Below are 21051 nucleotides of genomic sequence, written 5' to 3'. Positions count from 1 at the left end.
ACAAGACACGAGAAATCATTCTACCACTCTACTCTGTGCTGGTTAGACCTCAGCTGGAATATTGTGTCCAGTTCTGGGCACCCCAATTCAAGAAATATGTGGAGAAATTGGAGCAGGTCCAGAGAAGAGCAACTAGAATGATAAAAGGTCTGGAGAACATGACTTATGAAGAAAGGCTGAAAGAATTGGGCTTGTTTAGCTTGGAAAAAAGAAGATTGAGGAGGGACATGATAGCAGTTTTCAGATATCTTAAAGGGTGTCATAAGGAGGAGGGAGAAAACTTGTTCTTCTTGGCCTCTGAGGAGAGAACAAGAGGCAATGGACTTAAACTGCAGCAAGGGAAGTTTAGGTTGGACATTAGGAAAAAGTTCCTAACTGTCAGGGTGGTCAAGTACTGGAATAAGTTGCCAAGGGAGGTTGTGGAATCTCCCTCGCTGGAGATATTTAAGAACAGATTAGATAGATGTCTATCAGGGATGGTGTAGATAGTGGTCGGTCCTGCCGTCGGGGCAGGGGACTGGACTGGATGGCCTCTCGAGGCCCCTTCCGGTCCTAGTGTTCTATGATTCTATGATTCTATGGCCATTTCGAAGTTTTGGGCTAGTGAGAGACACGGCCTTAGTGTGATATTGATGTACGTAATATAGATGTTGTTTGTGGGCTAGAACATCAGTCCAAAGACTCAAATGCAGCATAGTGTGTACGTCGGGATTTTCCTGTGAAGGACAAAGAATAATCTGAAGTGTCGAAAAGCCAGACTCCTGATTGGATCTCTATCTCATTGTCAGCACCATATAATGAGAGATTTTTTTTTTCTCTTTTTCCCCTTAGTGGACGATTTGGTCAGGTGCACAGATGTGAAGAAAAAGCAACAGGTCTCAAATTAGCAGCAAAAATTATAAAAGCCAGAGGTGCTAAAGAAAAGGTAGGCATAGGCTGCATGGCTCCCAAACCATCAGTAGCAGATGATCTGCTGGGTAATAAGTGGCTTTTAGATTCGTTTCCCTTCTCTTCCGGGATTGGAACCAGCTCATCAACCTTCTTTTCAGTTCTTCATTTCTTTTTATTTTCACCTTTCCAACTCTCACGTCTTTTGATATCTTCCTCTTTTTGCTCCTTTTTCAATCTTCTTATCATTTCCGTAAACAGTAAAATGTTTTCCAACTTTTGATTTAGCAAGCGTGCTCTGGAGCGTAGTGCATGCTCTGCTGCAATTATCTGATTTCGTTGCATTGTCCTTGATAAGCAAGGGTACTCTCGGTTCCGGTCACCAGTGTGCAAGAGTGGAGAGGGATTTGTTTGGCCATTCTGTGCACCTCAGGGTCCTTCCCCCACTTTCTTTAATGAGGAAAATCAAGCAGGCATTATTGTGTGGCAGTTGTGTCATTACCAGTGCCTGCCTTATTCCATTTTCCTCACAAAGGCCAAGAGCTCTTTCTCCTCACTGTTTACCATTCTCACTGAGTGTCACATCACCGTATATGACCTGTGCTATTCATGTTGGACCAAATGACCTAAGGGTCTCTTCTGATGGTCAACATGTCTGGATAGTCCTGTCACCACAGTAACCCTCGAAGAAGAATGCTGGGGTTGGTGGACAGAGGTGAGTATGTGGAAATGATGTATTTGCCAGCCCCTCCCCCCATTTCAAGCACCAACCCACCCCAATTTGCTAACTATCTGCTATTAAAGCCTCAAGTATGACATTCCTTACCCTTTTCACAGGAAGAAGTAAAGAATGAAATCAACGTCATGAACCAGTTGAACCACGTGAACCTTATCCAGCTGTATGATGCCTTTGAATCCAAAAATGACATTGTTCTGGTTATGGAATAGTACGTATATTTCTCGCCTTCCCTTTCTGGATCTTCCACCTTTTCCTGGGTTTTTAGCATTGCCTGTTTCTCCTGAAACTAGAGATGGAGCTTCCCAGGGATGAAAAATAGCCATATGCAAAAGTGTGAGTTACAGGGAATCATATTTAAAGAGAGAGTTTTCCTGAGCAGTCATTCATGCACCTAGCTCAACCCTGCTACAATGATTTAAAGCACCCTGCTCAGTATACCATCGCTCATGCTCTACAGAGAGCTTTAGATGAGAGTGCCCTGGTATGTAGTTCTCTGTAATTTCCATTAGGTGGTATTGTCTGTCATCCATGAAAACAGGCCTGGTAAATCTCCAATTACATGAGAGGAATGCACAGGCTTACCAGAGGGCAAGAAATCCATGCTGGCTTCATGCCACTGAGGATTGCCTTTACACCGAGCTGCTCCTCCTGAGGGTGGTTAAATTATTGTGAGGGCTAGTTTACAGTGGTGGTGAAGCACAAAGCAGCTACAGAGCACCGTGTAGTCGGGTGAAGGTTGTCTAGACTCTAGAAGAAGCCAAACCTAATGTATCATACATATGGAGGAGCGTAGGAGGGCGAAAGGGAGGCCAGGCAAGGCAGGGGTTAAACAAGTCCTGTTAGCCCAATCAGCCCCACCCCGGTTCACCTGCGGCCAGTGTCAGGCCTGGAGGGGTATAAAGAGAGGAAAGCCATCTCACTTTGAGGCTGAACCTGTTTGTAGGCACTAACCCCACTGGGAATTCTAGGGAGATTCAGATCAAACTGCAAATTGTACCTCTTGGCCCCCTCACTATTGCTCAGCTGTGAAGGCATCTTAGCAAAATGGTATTTGGAACTAATCACCAGTATCTCTTTTGCATTAATTTTAAGGCATGAACTTGGATTCATTCATTATACTACCTTTTTTTTTTTTTGCAGTGTGGGTGGAGGAGAATTATTTGACCGAATTATTGATGAAAACTACAATTTGACAGAGATGGATACCATCTTGTTCACAAAACAGATCTGTGAAGGGATTCAATACATGCATCAGATGTACATTCTCCATTTAGACCTGAAGGTACAGAACAAGACATACCAGAGCCAATGAAATCCCAGTGTCCTAGTCTAAGGTCTAGACTACACTGCCTCCCATGGGCATGACTAGCATCAAAGGAAGGTGTAGTTAGTGACAAAAATGAGGTTAAATTAAATTAGTGTATGTCTATACAGCAGCCTTATTGCGAAATAAAGCTGCTACACACAAAAATGTATTTCAAAATAGAATTTAGCTATTTTGAAGTATAGCATCTACACACATAGGCTGTGTCTACACTTGCGTTCCTCTTTTGAAAGAGGAATGCAAATGAAGAAATTGAAAATGCAGTTGAGGCACTGATTTACATATCTCATGCTTCATTTCCATTTTGGAAGAGATTCTTTCAGAAGAAAAAAAGCAGTGTAGACAGGGCTCTTTTGAAAATAAACCCCATCTTAAAAAGAGCCCTTCTTTCTGAAACACAATAGGGAATGCAAGTGTAGACACAGCAGAGCCCATTTTGAAATAGAGCCGTGGGACTCACTGTGGCTTATTTCAAAATAGGCTCTCTGCCCTGTCTTAACAGTACCTATTTTGAAATAGATGCTGTTCCTCAAAGAATGAATTTACCAATTTTGATATAAGCCAGCCACTATTTCATAATTATTTTGAAATAGCAGTTGCATTGTGTAGACACTAGGATAGTTATTTCAAAATAATGGCTGTTATTTTGAAATAATTTTGTTGTGTAGACCTACCCCTAGAGAGTATTTGCAGTATATTGCCTCTGATCAATTTAAAACAAACTCCTACTACAGTAAACTCTTTCTTATCCAGCATTTTATTATCCTGAACTCTAAAATACTTGGCATTTTAACCATAAGTAAATTTTAGTTACATTTTTCAAAAGTATAGTATAGTGAGAATAAATACAAATAAATGCACCAAATACAGTATAAGTTTACAGTGTACAGTACTACTGTTGTTGTAATAAAAATAAAATACTCTGTTTATATTTTTGTTTGTTTCTTGTTTTCTAATGTAATCTAATCTTGTTTTCTTTAGTGTTGTGCATTGCTAGGTACACCTCTCTTATCATCCAGAATATTTGAATATCCAGGAACCTCCCGGTCCTGGGGCTGCCAGATATGAAAGAGTTTACTGTAATGTGTGTGTTAACTGGTACATATGCAGAGACCAGTTCATTTTTACTGGGTTAATTGTCAAGTACAAAACCTCCATACTTGCATAGGATGTCTAGAAAGGAGACACATTTGCGGCAGATCTTCACCCCATCCAAAGCCAAGTTTTTGCTGAATAATAAATTTGTCAGTTATCTCTGTTGAAAGCAGGAATAAGAGAAGAACTTCATTTTATGACTAGCTATAAAACTTCCCACTGATCTGCCAGCTTCACAGCAAAGGAGAAAGAAACAACATGTTTGGAAGTTTGTTTTTCTTGGTTTGTAATTTGCTTAAATAGCTGGAAGCGACTTTATTGTACCTTCAATATTTTAAAAGCAAAATATTTCATAGACCCTGTTTGGATCTCACAGACACTTGTGTAAGTCAGTTGCAGTTTCAGAGAAATTCCCTTTTAACTGTGTAGATTAATCAAGACATCCGCATTCTTAACTGAGATTAATTTCTTGGTGTTGGCACGGTTTTGGTGTGAACTCACAATGCAGAAAGGTAGGTAGGCTTACAGCCCCAGACTTCTCAACAGAAACTCATCCAGGCATATAATGGCCCTCAATGGTGATTCTATCCAGTTCTCCTTGCTCCAAGATTACTTAGTGATAGGAAGGTGTTAAAACAGAAGAATTAACGAGAGTGATCAGGGCCAGCATCTGGGATACACAAATTCCATTCTGAGAAATAAGGTTTTTGGTTTTTTTTTTAAATCTGAAATTCAAAGTTAATTAGTAATGGTGACAGTGGGTAACTAATGTCTGCAGCGTTTAGGGCTGTTTTATTTCAAGGGGGACACCATCAGCAACAAGACCTGGGAATAAAACTTCTGGCAATGAACATAAGGCTGCATTGTAGACATTTGTACCTGAAAGATAATGGGCCAGATTCTGCTGACACTTCTTCTGGTGTAATGCCATAGATGTTAGTGGTTTTATGCCATAAAATTGAGAAGGATTTAACCTACAAGTCCCACCTCTAAATATCTGAGCAAAGTGTAATGCTGATTTGACTAGTATAATGCATCATCAGGCAGTTGCTGCCAGAACAGCAGTGAACTCAGACATCTAGGGCATGAAGATAAACTTCAAAGCACCATAAAATCATTTTTTAAAAGTTCCAATGTCAGCTCATTAAGTGTTGTAAAATCACAACGCCAACGTCCTGAAGCCCTCTTTGGAAGCAGCTTCTCCCTCCCACTAATGAGTCCTTTCTCTGGTGTACTGCATTATATCAAACTGAGACACCAGGGAGAAGAAAAAGCAGTAGTGACACAGCATCCAAAACCTCAAGTGCCACATGATTGCAGGAGGAAATGCTCACAGAGTGAAATCTGCCCAAAGATGAAAGTGCTGAGATGCTTATTTTATGCTTTGCAATGTTTTTAGTTTTGATTCCACTACTATCCACTACAAATGCAGTTTGTCTTTGTCATTTCATTTGAGTGTGTTCTCTTTCCTCCCAACAGCCTGAGAATATCCTCTGTGTGAATCGAGGTGCTAATCAAATAAAAATTATTGATTTTGGATTGGCAAGAAGGTATGTACGTGTAATCCTGCTCATCGTAACACATGAATTTGGAAACCATCTCAAGCGTTATGGCTTTGGAAAGACAAAGCTGATACAGAATAACTTCCTAACAACTTTTGAAACAAATTTAAGGTGGCTTTTTTAGTGAGGAGCACCCTTAAAATAGTCAGTTGACAGCTGTTAAGATATATTCACACACGAATGTAGAGAAATGTTTGCTTAAAGCCTATTTTCAGTTGGTAAGTCTAAAGAGGGGCAGTCATAGTAGATGAGACCAATGGTCTATCTAGTCTAGAATACTGTCGCCACTACAAAGAAGAGTGCCAGAAACCTGCTGTACATAGTTATGGAGTAACCTGACGTGTTTATTTAAGATTGGATGCCTTTCTGAGAGACATGCTCTAACTCAAGCTCTGCGCTCATGGTGGGCTTGCTGCTGGAGTTAGTGGTAGAAATTCGATGGCCTGTGACATGCAGAAGGTCAGACTATCACAATGGCCCTTATGGCTCCATTTGCATTAAACACCGCTGGTGATGTGCATTGTGTACAGGTAGCTGTGCACTGTGTCTGCACTGTGGTGTGTAGCTACTTGTGTCAGTGACAGGCTCTGGCATGGGAGAGGCCATGGTGAAGGGCTTCAGCAGCTCCCCATTGCTGAAGCCATTTACTGTAGTGAGGAAAGGCTCTGGCAGGGACTCTCCCTGACGCTGGAACCTTTTCTGCAGCTGGGGAAGGCTCCAGCTTCAGGACACCACCCTACTAAAAAGTAGACACGAGACGGAGAGGCACGACTTACGTGCATACAAGCCCACAGGCTTTCAGGAGCATCTGTGCTCTATTTGCATAAGCAGTGTCAGATTAGCCACTGGCCCAACAGGGTATCTCAGGTCAACTGGGGGTTCCAGAAAAATGGGTGTTCCCATGCCCCAGTCTGCCCATCCAGCACTCCTGCAGGGGAGCAAGCAGTGGTGAGCGGGGCCCCCACTTGCTCTGGAGCCCGGCCCCCAAATCTGTCTCCCTGCCTAAGCCGGAACTCACTAGCTACACTGCTGACTTTTCCTGTGCTAGCGGACTGCCTTTGTACGTACAGTACACGTCTCTGAAAGAAGGGTGCAAGGTAGACATTCAGCATGAATCTGTGGCACCTAACTTTCTTTCTCACCTGATTACGTAGAAATTGCCTTTTACCGTGGAGCATGATAATTTATATCCCTTACGAAAACCTACTTTAATTCTCCCTGTTGTGCCACAGTTCTTGTTTTCCATGTAAAAGTCCAGTGCTTTTTTGAATCCTACAGCAGTCTAAGCACCAATGTTAGAAGCTGTATTAGACGTTAAATGGCACTGGTTTTCTCTGTTTCCATCATTTAGATATAAACCCAGAGAAAAACTTAAAGTGAACTTTGGCACTCCAGAATTCCTCGCGCCTGAAGTGGTGAACTATGACTATGTCTCCTTTCCCACAGACATGTGGAGTGTAGGCGTCATTGCCTACATGCTGTAAGTAGGACTTCTGTCTGTGCAAACTGTAATTTATATCGACTTGCTGAAGAATTTTTTTTTTATTAAGCTGAAATTTTGTCACAAGTTGTAGCTGGGTTGCAAATTTGTTTGTCTTTCTGAAGTCTTTATCTGGGGAAGACTTCCATTGACTTCAGTTCTCTCCTGTCAGATGGCAGGTCTCTAGTGAATATTTTGTATTCATTCTTTGTGTGCATGCTCCATTGAATTCTGCAAGACAACAGAGTGCAGAATATGCGCAGGGTTCCACAAGTTAGAGAAGAGAACTGCCATGCAGACCACAGAGTAACAGTTTGCTCCTCAAATGTGCATGGTAATTTTTCATGGGGCACATGTTTTATTCAACTCCAACAAAACTATAATGATTTAAGGCCTAATCCTGCAAAGTGCCGAGTGCCCTAAATTTCCATTGATTTGTAACAGTGCTGAGCAACTCTCAAGATCAGGTTTTATTGGAAAAAAAATTACTGTAAAGAGAGAGGAGCACAACCATGAGCAATGAAGCAATCCCAGAAAGAATATCACAAATCAAGAGTAGGAAAGAGGAACCACAGTAGAATTAACCTAAACAGTGTCCATGCAGATAAGTAGGCACCAGTAGTGAGGATGTGGGTTATAATAGTTAAGCCCTGGACAAGATTAGGCAAAGAGGTTGCAGAATCCTCATCCATCAGGCCTGCCGCCAGGGGGAAGCAAAAGAGGAAGTTGCACAGGGGCTTGGCAGTGGTGGCTGGAGCTTCGGGCCCCTTTGAAACACCACTGCAGTGCTGCTCCACCACTCCACGTGGCTCTCAGGGAGATGGGGTGCTGAGCGGCAAATTCTGCCCTAAGCCCCTCCCCTTCCACCCTTGGCCTTGTGCTTTCTGATGGTGGCTCTTGGCCCCACTGCCATCCCCTGGTTGTTTTTAAAGAACAGGTTAGACAAATGTGTGTCGGCAAGTCCCCTTCCAACCATACCTTTCTGTGGCTCTGTATTTATCATATGATATATCATTTACTTTAGGCTCAGTGGATTGTCTCCTTTTCTGGGTGATGATGACAATGAGACTCTCAACAATATCCTGGCTTGTAGCTGGGATTTAGAAAATGAGGAATTTCAAGATGTTTCTGAAGAAGCCAAAGACTTCCTCTCAAAGCTTCTAATAAAGGAGAAAAGGTATTGGGACTCCCATAATTTGAAAAGTACATTTGATGTCATCCCATTATAGAACACCGAAAATGCTCTGTCACTTGTACTGCTACACTTAATAATTGCAGTGGCCTTTGTGATTTTGTTAGGCCTGTGTACAATATTGTTAAATTCCACACAAGGCCCTGAGGTTACATGAATGCATTTTTACAGGCGTTAACAGTTCCAGTTGCCACTGTTTAACTGCTGTCTGGCACAAAGCAACTTGCAAACCCAACGATCATGAAATACCAAATGGCTAGACAGCACACATCACTAGTGAGGGCATAACTATGGAATCCCAAGATCCCATATGTATGGCTTACGTGCCTTCTGTTTTTTTCTTTAGCTGGAGAATGAGTGCAACTGCATCCTTAAAACATCCTTGGTTATCAGACCGCAGACTCCATTGCAGACTGTACAATCAGGTCTCCAACTCTGTATATTCTTGGTCTTTGCAGCTTTGCCAATTCTTTTTTGGTTTTGGTACCTCAGTGTTTGTCAGAGGGCATGTCTACACTTATGGATAGAGCGATGCTCTGGAGATCAATTTCCCGGGGGTTGATTTAGCGGGTCTAGTAGGGATGTACTAAATCAATCGCTTCTCATGCTCCTATCAACCACAGTACTCCACAGGGTCATGAGAAATTCGAATTAAGTCACGTTGACTCCAGCCAGGCTAGTCACACAGCCAGAGTCGCGTAACTTAATTTGACTTTGTCTCCTAGTATAGACCTGCCCTGAGACACTTGATTCAGTCATACTGCTAAATAATTGGTCATTTATCCATTTGTTTGCTTTTTAAGCCTGGCATGTTTCTGTATGCGGGTTCCCTGGCTCTTGCTTGGCTGTGTGAAGAAGTGCACATGCAGCAGGTCATTGTCTGTTGTTGTGTGGATACATTTGTTAGCAAAATAACAGACAGTTTATAACAAAGCGTTAAGCATTGCTTGTGCAAAGTTTGAAAACTTTCTTTCAGTTTCCAAACAAATAAGGGCACGTTTTACTTTTAAAGCCCCTTTGGGTTCACTCGGGGGCCTCCTGAACAAATTTTTTTTTTTAAAAATAATCCCGCTCTTTCCCTCCTGACACCTTCCTGCCTCCTAACAGAACCTGGAATTCCTGCCAAGACACATCATTTAACTTAAACAGCTTTCTGGGGACCATTTACCTTCTCCAACTTCAGTGTGTTTGGGGCTTGCCAGCCCTGTGCTAATTTCAGTAGCTCTTTGCTCTAAAACTCTGGTATCCAGGCCCACCAATAGGGAGGCAGACGGAGCAATTGCCCCGGACCCAGCATTTCAAAGGGGCCTGCAGCTCTATCCCCCTACCACTGCTACTTTGGCAGCAGTGGCGTCTAGAGATCTGGGCCCCTTTGAATTGCCACAGCGCGCCTCTGCGTGGCTCTGAAGGAAGGGGGTGGGGGCCCAGCACCGCAATTACAGTGGCACTAAGTGTTGATGCCCAAGGGCTTGGCCTTCCTGCTCTTGACCCTGTCCCTTCGAACGGCAAGGAGCCAGGCTCCCCTCCGCCTTGCCCCAGGGACCGCAGCAGCTTTCGGCCCCACTGGTGGTCTCCAACCAGCAGTAGAGCAACCAGTATAGCAAACTAGCCTCATTATTCTGAAAATATATTTATTGTTCAAGCCAACTAGCCACATTCAACCCGCCATAGAGCCACCTGTGGCTAGTAGCTAGCATATTAGACACCCTGGCCTAACCATTCCATTGGGCTGAGATAGGGTCATGTGATTTAAATTTGTTTTTGATTATAGCTCCCTTAATTGGTTTGTAGGTTTTGGACTGTCTCATCATTGGGTGAGGGTGAGGCTGAGCCACGTGGCTTCATAACCCCAAACAGAAAAGTTTCAGAAGAGTATATCTGAGGCTGTTATACATTTAGAGTGTTTTTTCTTGCCAGTATTTGCCAATACTGAGTACCAGCACCTTGGCCACCCCAGCTGCAGGATTGGCTGGCGGAGGGAGCAGGGAGCCAGCTGAGTACCGGATCCTCTTTTTTCTAAACAAAAAGGCACTGTATTTAGGATTCAAAAGTGTTAGCCTTTGCAGCATTTGGAGCACAGTACAGCTTTGTTTGGCTTTTCTCTAGGCTTGTTATCAAAACAAAAGTCATTAAAAAAGATGACCTCTGAAGGTCCTTTCATCCCTAGGATTCCATGAAAAGAGCAAAGAAAACACAGCATAAAAATGAAAATAAATAAAATTACCATAAGGTACTGAGTCTAGCCGATAGGTGTCAGTGCTGCCTTCTATCAGACAGAATCAGAGCTCAAAATCAGATCTGTCATTAGTAGGTCACAGGTCTCTTCCTTGAGCTCAATTGGCAGAGCTCTGCGCTTTTAAAGCGGGTGGATCAGAGTTCTTTCCCTGTGTCCAAAGCTCCCCTGGTGACAGCTAAAACAGGTCAGAAAAGGGAAGAAATTCACATACATTTTCCTTGTCATTTTGTCACTTGCGTGGAAAATTTCTGAGCTGCTCTAGAGACACATGTGCATTCTCAGGTGTGCTGGAGCTAATGATGATACTTAGAAATATTGATTACTGCCTGGCAGGTGCCCAACAAGTTGTGATGGAAAACCAAATTTTGAAGTTATATGAAGGGAGTATCAAAACTAAGAGCTTACTTTAACTTTGAGGCACAGTAGGGTCAGTGACCCCCCATTGATATGGCTGCAGCTGGGAACCCTGGATATGGGGGAAGAGGCTGTTGTGACCTAGAGCTGTGTGAAGCATGGACCTCTTCATAGGCACAGGAAGTGCCCCTGCAGCCAAAGCTGCTTGCCCCATTACCTTGCCAAACAGGGTCCCAGCCACCTGCCCTTCTATTCCCTGCCTGCAGTCTCCAGTTCCAGCCACAGTACCCACTCAGCAGCTGTCCCATGCACAGGGGCTTGGCCACAGGCTCCAGGCCATGCTCAGCTGCAGGCCCTGCCTCCAGGCCCCACATGCAGGGTCCTGTCCAGACGCCAGGCCCAGGGTCTTGGCCACCGGTTACATATGCAGGTTCTCAGCTGCTGGTCCCAGCTTTAAAAGGCAATGAGGGGCATGGACAGAGGTAAGGGGGGTTCTACTCAGCACCCCCACTCCAAAAATTGTTCCCACACCACTGGGTCTTTTCATGAATGGCTGGTGCCTGTTGCTCCTTCTATGTTGGGGGAAACCCCTATCCCCAGCAGAGAACCTCAGAGATTTCCTCCCCTCTACCTTCCATCGTATGGTTTCCCTGTATGTACCGAAACGTGTTTAAAAAGTGGCTGTATTAAATACGCATGCATTGCAGTGTTTTGCTATGATATTCTGTACAAGTAAGAAGTGAAGGAGCTGAACTAACTCTGCTAATAATCTTGGCTTTGTTTTTCTAGAGGAAGAAGAAATGCTGCTCAGAGACTCGAACACCTATGGCTCAATAACCTTTCCAAGAAAGCTGCCAAGTGGAAGGTTTGTCTCAGCTCCCAGGTTTCCCTTCAGAAATAAATGGTGCAGCATCTCTGGATGGTACCAGTGGGATACCAACACCAGGCACATTTAATACTGCTAGAAGATTCATTCACCAGCACCATCAGCACAATCATTTGACAGGCTGTGTGTCACCAAAGCACCAAAACTGTAGGCTTGCACCATTGATTATGACCATCACAACAGAAGAGCAGGAACAGTGAGAAATAAAATCATAATTTTTTTATGAATCTGCACATGCAGCAAACTCAGTGATTCAAATCTGACTCTATTGAAGTCCATGGTAAAAATCCCCTTGACTGTAATAGAGCCTGGTTTCCACCCAGTTTCAGTGCTGAATGCTTTTGATTTCTTCTGTAGTGATTTCAAGTCAGGTTTAAAAGGGGATAGTCATATGCTTGTGTGATAATTTCTTAACAAAAGTCTATGGGCCAGGACCTCAACTGGTATAATTGGCATAGCTCCACTGACTTCAGTAGGATCAAGCTGATTGAGCTTAGTTGAGGCTCTAGCCCCAAATGAAGTTGTCCTGTGCTGTTGAGGAATCTGTACCAAACAGCACGTTTGAGCGGGACATTTCTGTCTCTTTCCTTTTTCCCGGATCACTGTCTTTGCCCTTCCATTAACACTTCATTAGTGGTTCTTAGGCAGTGGTTCTTAGAAGGTGCCTTTCCTACGGGGGCTAGGGTGACACAAGTCTGTTCTAATTGTCCATCTCTTGTCTTTGGCTGAATCATACTTACTCAGCCACTTGGAAGTTTACTCAGCCGCTTTCTCAGATGGCAGAATCCCCCCTTTCCCTCTCATATACCACAGTACCAATTCCCACAGCTTCTTTTATTAATTACCACAGGGCTGGTGCTTCCTTTGAAGCACTGTGGGAACCAGTGCAAATGATTTGAGGCATATCTGAGGACAACTGGTTGTGGGTCACAATGCGAAGAAAGCTAAGAACGTATGCATTATAATAACCACTTCCTTTTAGAATTTCACCATGAATCAAGATTAAGATACCAAAATAAAAATGGCACCACTTTTCATGGTGAGTGCTAATTTTAAGGTTACAACCATCCATTAAGACATAGCCTGTAATTGGTATTTGCTTTTGTGTCCAGTGAGCTTTTTTTAAAAACATAAAGCATTGGTCAAGTGATCTGAACAATTCTTAGTCTACTATGATTCACTGTCAGTTTTTGCATTCAACATCTCTTTTCTTTCCAAAAGCCACACGGTGTCTTAGTAAGTTAATGTAGTTGCATCAAATATTTGGGAGGGACATTTTGGACCTTCTTTGTACTGATCCTCACATCACCGGAACAAGGCCAGTTTTCATCAGTCCTAATTCTCTGCATATTTTTAGTTAGTGGTGTTCAAGAAGTTTTATGAATCAATTACAAGATAGATGACTTAAGGCTCCATTGGAGCTTCCTGGGAAGCTCAGATCTCTTTTGAAGCTCGCATCTGTGCAACAGCCACACATGGAAAAATAGTTTTGTATTTTTATTACAGAAAAGCAATTATCTGTGTGACAGGAAATGAAGTTTGAGATCATCTTGATGATTGGTCAGCTACCCAATGAAAAAGAAAATAAAATGTTCACACACACTTTTTAAAGTGTTGTAAATAGTAGCTAACTTAGGGTATGTCTACTCAGCAAAGTTATTTTGAAATAGCAGCTGCTATTTCAAAATAACCATGTGAGCATCTACACAATGCAACTGCTATTTTGAAATTATTTTGAAATTGCTGATGCCTTATTTTGAAATTGGTAAACATCGCTATACGAGGAATAGCACCTGCTTTGAAGTAGGGGATGTGTAGACAGGGAATAGAGGCTATTTCGAAATAAGTCATAGTTCATCCAATGGCTCTGTTTCAAAATGGGCTCTGTGTGTGTAGATGCTTTATTTTGAAATAACTGAGCCCTATTTCGAAATGTGTTTTGTGTGTAACTGCGCTAGATCAGAGTAGGTATTCCAGCATAGTTTATTCAGGAATAATACTGCTGCATAGACAGTCTTATGGTCTACCTTAATGGGAACAGGTAGTTTTTTTAAAATTGAGTTTTTCAATTTATTCCACACATGAACTCAATCATTACATTGTTTTGTTTTTAGAACACCACTTGGGTTGCCTCATTTAATCCCTGATAATATATTCACATGGCACTTGATTTAAACATGGGATGGTAAATGTCTGATTTGATTGAACCAGCAAATGGAGATAATCACATACTCCCATCCCATATGACAGTAGAGACAAAATGACAGCATTACTGTATTTCATGAGAGAGCTCGTAAGCTCAGTTTTCATTAAACAAAAAGACCTAGTCCTTTTTTTGTTTCCCTCTTGTAAGCAGTATTTAATGATCTTTTGCAATCAGAGGTGGCTGGAACTCTTTGTAAGCATTGACGTTCTGCCTTGCTTTCTCTCTCTCACACATAGAAACCACCTAGTGATTTTCTTAGGGAGTTTAACCGAATAATTACATTAAAAGTATATTGCTGCATTAACTAGATTCTTGGTTTGTTTATTTGCAGAAAAGCTGCTGTGTGGTTACTGCTGGTAAGAGATTTGGAGGTATCAGCAGTTCTGGTGCTTTGACCTTGTGATGACTTGAGGCTTTTTTACTAAGTGGACCAACACCACTCTAGCTGCAGGAAAGTCCCAGCATTACTGAGCTACATTTTCCTTGGTTCAGCTTTCAAACAAGAAAAACAACCGCTGCTGTTCACAGGGAGGTGTCTCTCTGCCCGAACACTGTGTAATTTGTGTCTGAGCTTGCTATGCTAGTTTGAGCTCAGAATATTATCTGTATTGTCTTTGCTTTCTTGATTTAGCTATTGATGGATCTTTGGGGTTCAAATAACATTACTTATTTTTCATCTCCTCCCAACAAATGGATGATCATTTAATTGCAATGGCAGCAATTTCAAAATTGCTTTTGAAAGACAGCTGGCTGCAAATGTAAAATGGATTATCCTCTCGCAGTGGAGACAGCAATGACTAACCCTATTAACGTTAAAGAAGCCACACCACTGTATTAACAGACTACCCCTCAATGTACTTAGGACACCTTTAGACTGCAATATGCTGCATACAGGAATGTGTTTGGTGTCTCCTAATGTATAACTTTGTTACTGTTATAAATTCAATTGAGTTAATTTAAGTAGGTAATAACACCCAAAAAATACTTTGTTATCAGGGCACCCAGATTCTCATGGGTGGAATAAATCCAGAGATACTCCCATGACTTCAGTGGAGACAACTTCAGATCAGTTACTCTGTATTTAAATGGCTAACTCCATTGTTGTCACTGGAATTCCACTCATTTAAAGCTTGCAAAAAATTTCAAAGTAAAATTTTTCTGGTGCAGCTCCAGATTCCAAGGTATTCTAATAACTGGCTAGAAGAGGGGACTGGGAGTCAGGCTATTTGTTCTCTATTGCCAACACGGTTTGTCCCTGGGCTAGTCATGTAATCGACCTGAGCCTCAACTGTCACATCTGTAAAATGCAAAGGCTTCTCGGATTAAAGACTAGATAAATCCAAAATGTCATTATTATTCTCCTTTATTATACTGAAATACTGTTGTGGGTTTGAATTTTTTTTTTGACAATCAGATTTTGATTAAGCAACATAACACAGTTCAGTATATTTTTCTTGAAATAATGGCATATCTTGTTAAAAGGCAGAAAAGTAAAGGCCCCTCAGTTTGACATTAGAATGGAAATACTCACCACATAATGGAAGTCGTATCTTTGTCCTCCTGAAGTGATGTGTATATAAAATTTCAAAGAATGAGTCATATGCATACATTTATTGAACAATATGCGTATGCTGTCCTGGACAGCCAATTACAGAAATCTCGTTTTGTCCAGAGTTCAAAAGTTGTGTGTACGTACAAGCCTTCTCTTTCCAGTCAACAGGATGAATCTTGAGGCCCAATTAAAGGATTAGAAACCATACCTTATAGTAATAGTGGCAAACAGCTCAATTTGTTTGGATTAGAGAGAAGAGTAGTGGGTCACTTGGCTAAAGTATCTGAATGGGGAACAAATATTTAACAACGGGCTTTTAGATTAGCAGAAGAAGGTGCAACACAATCCAGTGTTTGGAAGTTGAAGGTAAACAAATTCAAATGGGAAATGAGGCATAGTTTGTTTGTTTGTTTGTTTTTAAACAGAGAGCGTGATTAGCCATTAGAGCAATTTACCAGGGCTCCTACTGGACTCATCATCACTGACCATTTTAAAATCATGATTGGATGTATTTTTCTAACTGATCTGCTCTAGGAATTATTTTGGGGCTATTCTCTGGTTTGTGCTACCCAAGAGGTCACTAGTTGATCAGAATGGCTTCTTCTGGACTTGAAATCTGTGAATCTATCTTCATACCTAGTTCTAATGCAAATAAATTCCCACTGACATCAAATGGAGTTTGTATGTGAAAATGCTCAATACAATCTGATTCAGATAAAGCAGGATTTGAGACCTGCCAGCTGTTTATTGTCAGTCTCTATTCTCTTTTGTCCGTGCAAAATATGAGTGAAAGCCACTAGAACTCCTTTCTGTAAAACTAGAATGTATGTGATGTGTTGCTGTTCTGGCTACATGTAAGATCCTTGATATTGTTCACTACTGCTCACTCAGTGATCAGCAGGTTTAAATTGGAATGACGAAAGTTCACTTTTACAATTCAGGGCCAGTATGTTTTTTTTTCTTAATAGTCTTTTACAAAAGTTGCATGTAATTTTGACTCTAGATAATCATACTGAAATAACTGTGTGATGGTAGTCTTATAACCACTATCTGCTTTAATACTAAATTCAGCTGGTGGCATTTGGTGTTTCTGGGATTGAAGATGCATACAGCTGAATAAAAATTAAGAGCTAATTAAGGCAGTAAAGAAACAGACCCATATTAATCAGGTGTAGAGGGATTGTATTAAGAGTCAGCCAGAATTTTTACAGTGATGGTAGGAGACTGTGGTCTCTGGTACTCTCTTTTACAGGGAACAAAATTCACTACCATCACCCCCCCACATGGACATGCACGGACCCGTATGCGTGTGAAAGCGTGTGGGACCTCAACATTCTCCACACTCTTTGGAAGGCTGGTAGCACTGCCCACATCAAGTCTAAAATGCTTTTGGAGCTCTATGAGCCCAAGACTTAGATTGGCTCTAGACTGTATAAGTGGTCAATGTTGTCTCCACTTGTGCACGTGTGCAGGGCCAGCTCCAGCATGGCCCCTAATATTGAGACATACATTATAAGGACTTGACCTTCTCTCAGATGCTAAAATTCAAGGTAAAGACCAGATTCTAATGCTTTGTCTTTGCTTGTGTTTCCTTTTTTAAATGTCCTGTTCTCTGTGGCAACGGTGGAAGCTGTAACAGTCTTTTGACGTCTGAAGGGATTTTAACTAAGGGTGATCTCAACCTGCTATCGGTGGGGGTTTGACTACGTGTATCTCACCTGCAGTTGGGTGCATTAGTGCTCCTAGTGCGGATGAGACCGTACCAGCAACGGAGTAGCAGTGTGAAATGAAGGGAAATGGTAGTGTAGCCTAAATCACAGAACTGAGTCATGAAACTCAGAAAATCTGCTATTATCCTTGTGCGTACTAATGGAGTTATTTACCTACTTAGTGTATCTTGCAAACAGCGCAGTTGGATATTGCAGGTTAGGAACTGACCTAAAGTATGGTTCCAAAGTCACCTTCAAACACCATAACTTCTAGGGTCATGAATTCAACAAGTTCAAGAGATTATATTATTCTTCATTCATAAACCTGTTAGGGACAATGTTCAGACAAATTAGCACACATTTTCTATGTCCCATGTGCTATATAGTGTCATTTGCACATGTCAGTTTGAATACAAATTGTATGGATTTAATTATCCCACAGTTACTGAACAAAAATGAGTTTTCTGGTAGCTGTGGGGTTTTTTTTTTGCAGTCTATTAAATTTACATTAACAATATCTTCAAATTTTGAAGGGTTGGGTGGGCGAACCAAACAGCTGTTCATATGTGCAGCTGAAAGTAAAATTTGGTCCTCAGAATTACAGGCATGGAGACAACAACAGCACTGTTGTCGAGGTTGTAGGTTTGATAAAATAAATTTTTATTTCTGCAGTTGAGTGTGGGCTATTGAGAAAAATGCCATCTGTACATAGCTTTCACTATGATTAATAAAAATGGCTTAAATAGTTTCTAGAACTCATTTGTGATAATAAAGGTGTGTCTTAAAATGTTAGAGAGATTCATTTTGTTTTCTGGCTGTTGAAATGTTAGTAAAATAATATGAAGCAACTTCTTGAGTCGAGCTTTTGAAATGACAGTTTTGTCTCATTGCACTTGGTATAGAGCATGCTCTCTTGTTTTTCACTCTGGTTTGCTGGTTGCTTTAGTACATAGTAAGTGACAATTATACATTGCTGCATTAAATTATTCTTTTGTTGAACACTTAATTTTTTATTTTATACTAGGTTAAGAAAGTGGATTTAAAAATCTGACTATGAGAGCAAGTGTCTGTGTTTTCTTTTTGTTGCTTTTTGTTATATAAAGCTTTTAGAGGTTTCATTTGGATACTGTGAATTCTATTGTTGAGTACAAGTTTGAGTGCAAAGGGCACTTTAGTAGCTGTAATTACGTTCGCCTGTATATTCACAGATGGGCAGAGATGGCTACAGCTACAGTAGTTGTAACCAGGAAACAGAGTGGAGAAGAAGCATCGCTAGTGATATGAAGGAACAAATGGTACCAAGATGCAGCATCCAGTTATATATGCTCCCACATTGTCCCAAAACACCAATGCCTTTTCTAGGTGAATAAATTTAAGTTCCAGATTATGGGAACTACATTGATTAAATCAGCTGAGGATTTGGTGCTACCCTTGATTGTGGAGAGGAAAACAAAACCCGTATGCATATCTAGACAATTCTAGAAATAGTATTACAGAACAACTACTATGAGGTGCCAATTCATGGAAAGTCAACAGGGGTTAAGGGCACTCAGTGGCTCTTAAACGTGCTCAGTATCTGAGAGGATTGAGACAATATGGTACTCTAGATATTCAAACACTATGGCTGTGTCTATACTAGTTCCCACCTTCGAAGGGAGCATGGTAAGTAGGGTGTCGGGAGATTATTAATGCACTGCCGCGGTGCATATGCAGCACTTCATTAAGCCAGTTCTCATGCACAGCAACTTCAAAGTGCCGGCTTGTGTGTAGCCTTGGCTAACCTGCGGGTACTTCAAAGTCCCTGGGCTACTTTGAAGTCCCTTTACTCCTCAAAATGTTCTGTTTTAGGAAGAAGGGGCTTTCAAAGTCTGGGGGTCCTTTCAATAGGCCCCCAGCTACACAGGCGGTGTGTGATTCAAAAGCAGATTCATGGCAGCATCTCATTAGCATATTCCCAACTCACACAGTAACGTGCCCCTTCTGAAGGGAAGGGGCTCGTGTAGATGTAGCCTATATGACAAATGGCCTCTAGTTAAGCCTCAGTGAAGCTCAAGTTAGAAATTATTTATTTCTATTTTACAGAAGAGGCGCAGAAATAAAGTGACTTGCCCAAGGTGAACATCAGTTAGTGGCAGAGTTGGAATTAGAACTAAAATAGCATATTGGTTATAACCCCCAGACTCACTCATGCTAGGCAAGATGCTGGTAGCTTATCAACTTGTTACATGTGGTGAAAACCACAGAGGTTATGAATGAGGAAAATATATATTGAGCTAAGAGATTTAGTAAAAAAAAAAAAATGAAAAAGACTGAACATAAAATTGTTTTAAAAGCCTTTAGCCATTTGTTTAGCACAGTACAGAGTGACCACGAGATAATCTGAATATTGCAACAGAAGATGAATCTCTTTATTGAAATTAGTGCTTTCACATTCTTGTTTTTGAAGCAGCTTCTTTATGATAGAGAGCTGAGATCCTGGATTAAATTTTGCTTTCAGTTAGACTGATACAATAATATCAGTGCAGTTTCACTGTTCTAAATCATATCAGTAGTCAGTCCACCTTTTATAGCACGACCAGTATGGAAGCAGGTTCAGAAATAGGTACCAGTTCATGCCAGGCCTGAGTACATATTTAATGGTCTGAAAAAAGAAGCTTTACTGTTTAATATGTCAAGAAACTCATTTGAATGATTAACTAAAACATGTATTTTTGCAGTAGTTAAGCTAGTATAAAGCAGGCTCGAAACTCTACAGTGTCCCAAGTTTGCAGCTGTTTTTGCTTGCATCACACAAAATAAGGATGGTCTTGCTCAGCAAAATGATGCACACCTCTTCCTACCCTCACGTTTCAGTTGCTAGAGATCTGATAACCTTAAGGGGTGACATAAATGCTTCTCATTTTGTGAACTTGCAGTAGGAGAAAGTGAGCAAAATACAGGAAACACAATTATCATTTAACATCAAAAGCCACAGCAGTAATAAGCTCACACCAATCTTCCAAAAATCTGTTAAAACAATTCAACCTTGTTGCCTTCAGAAAGAATGCTGCATCTTCGCACATCATTTTGGATCACTATCAACATACAGTTGTGATAATGTCTAGTGTGAATGAGGCTGACATTTCATGAATCCATTTAGTGACAGTAGACTGTCAGTATCACCTTCCATGAAGGCTTATAGTTCAACAACTACCTACCTGTTTAAAATAGTAGATGAAAACTGCACAAAGGTATCTCTTTGTAAATACGTTGTTTTAGCTACATTGTTAAAGTCACTAAACTCGTGTGATCATACTTAGCTGCATTAGTGAATATGTTTGTATCCTGTACAGCAACATTTTCTTAAAGTTCAACATTAGTTGTAATGCTCAGAGCTAGAACTCAAAAATGTGCGGATGCTTACATAACACTTAATTTTGGTTTTTTTGGAGTATGGTTTTGTAGAGTAACTCTTGTATCTACAGTATGTGTTCTGTTGCAAACAATATATAACAACTGTGCACACTAATTATGCATTTTAGAATAAATGCTCGTTTTGTTTACTTTGACGTTCTTTGGTTGGCTGTATTTATTTAATGTGTGTGTCCATTTCTGAGGATCAGAAAATGAAAAAGCTCTTTTTTACAAGCAATTTACATGGCAAATAAAGACTAACTGACAGTAAGATTAGATAATGGTCTGCACAGAAGATCCCTGTTTGGCTTTTCTGATAAGAGTCTTAATTCCCTCAGCAAGTACAGCTAGGGTTTGATTTTAAAGACCATTCAGGTCAACAAGATCTTTCTATTGCCTTCAACAGGCTCTTGAGTAGGTTTCTTGTTATGGGGA

General features: G+C 41.1%; 1 protein-coding gene across 1 annotated transcript in view; it reads left to right on the top strand.

Annotated features, from left to right (window-relative positions):
• Window positions 1-20771, top strand: part of LOC142009543 (uncharacterized) — a 39854-nt gene extending 19083 nt beyond the window's left edge. The window contains exons 6-14 of the mRNA XM_074987763.1: window positions 832-925; window positions 1726-1835; window positions 2768-2909; window positions 5526-5596; window positions 6960-7088; window positions 8113-8265; window positions 8627-8705; window positions 11660-11735; window positions 14294-20771. Of these exons, the coding sequence (XP_074843864.1) occupies window positions 832-925; window positions 1726-1835; window positions 2768-2909; window positions 5526-5596; window positions 6960-7088; window positions 8113-8265; window positions 8627-8705; window positions 11660-11707 (826 nt within the window). The 3' untranslated portion in view covers window positions 11708-11735; window positions 14294-20771. The remainder of the gene's footprint in view (window positions 1-831; window positions 926-1725; window positions 1836-2767; window positions 2910-5525; window positions 5597-6959; window positions 7089-8112; window positions 8266-8626; window positions 8706-11659; window positions 11736-14293) is intronic.
• The last annotated feature ends 280 nt before the right edge of the window (window positions 20772-21051 follow it).

This window comes from Carettochelys insculpta, chromosome 2 (genome assembly GCF_033958435.1).
Source record: "Carettochelys insculpta isolate YL-2023 chromosome 2, ASM3395843v1, whole genome shotgun sequence".
NCBI lineage: Eukaryota > Metazoa > Chordata > Testudines > Carettochelyidae > Carettochelys > Carettochelys insculpta.
Note: the sequence above shows the minus strand (reverse complement) of the source record. Positions and strands in the feature narration are given on the sequence as shown.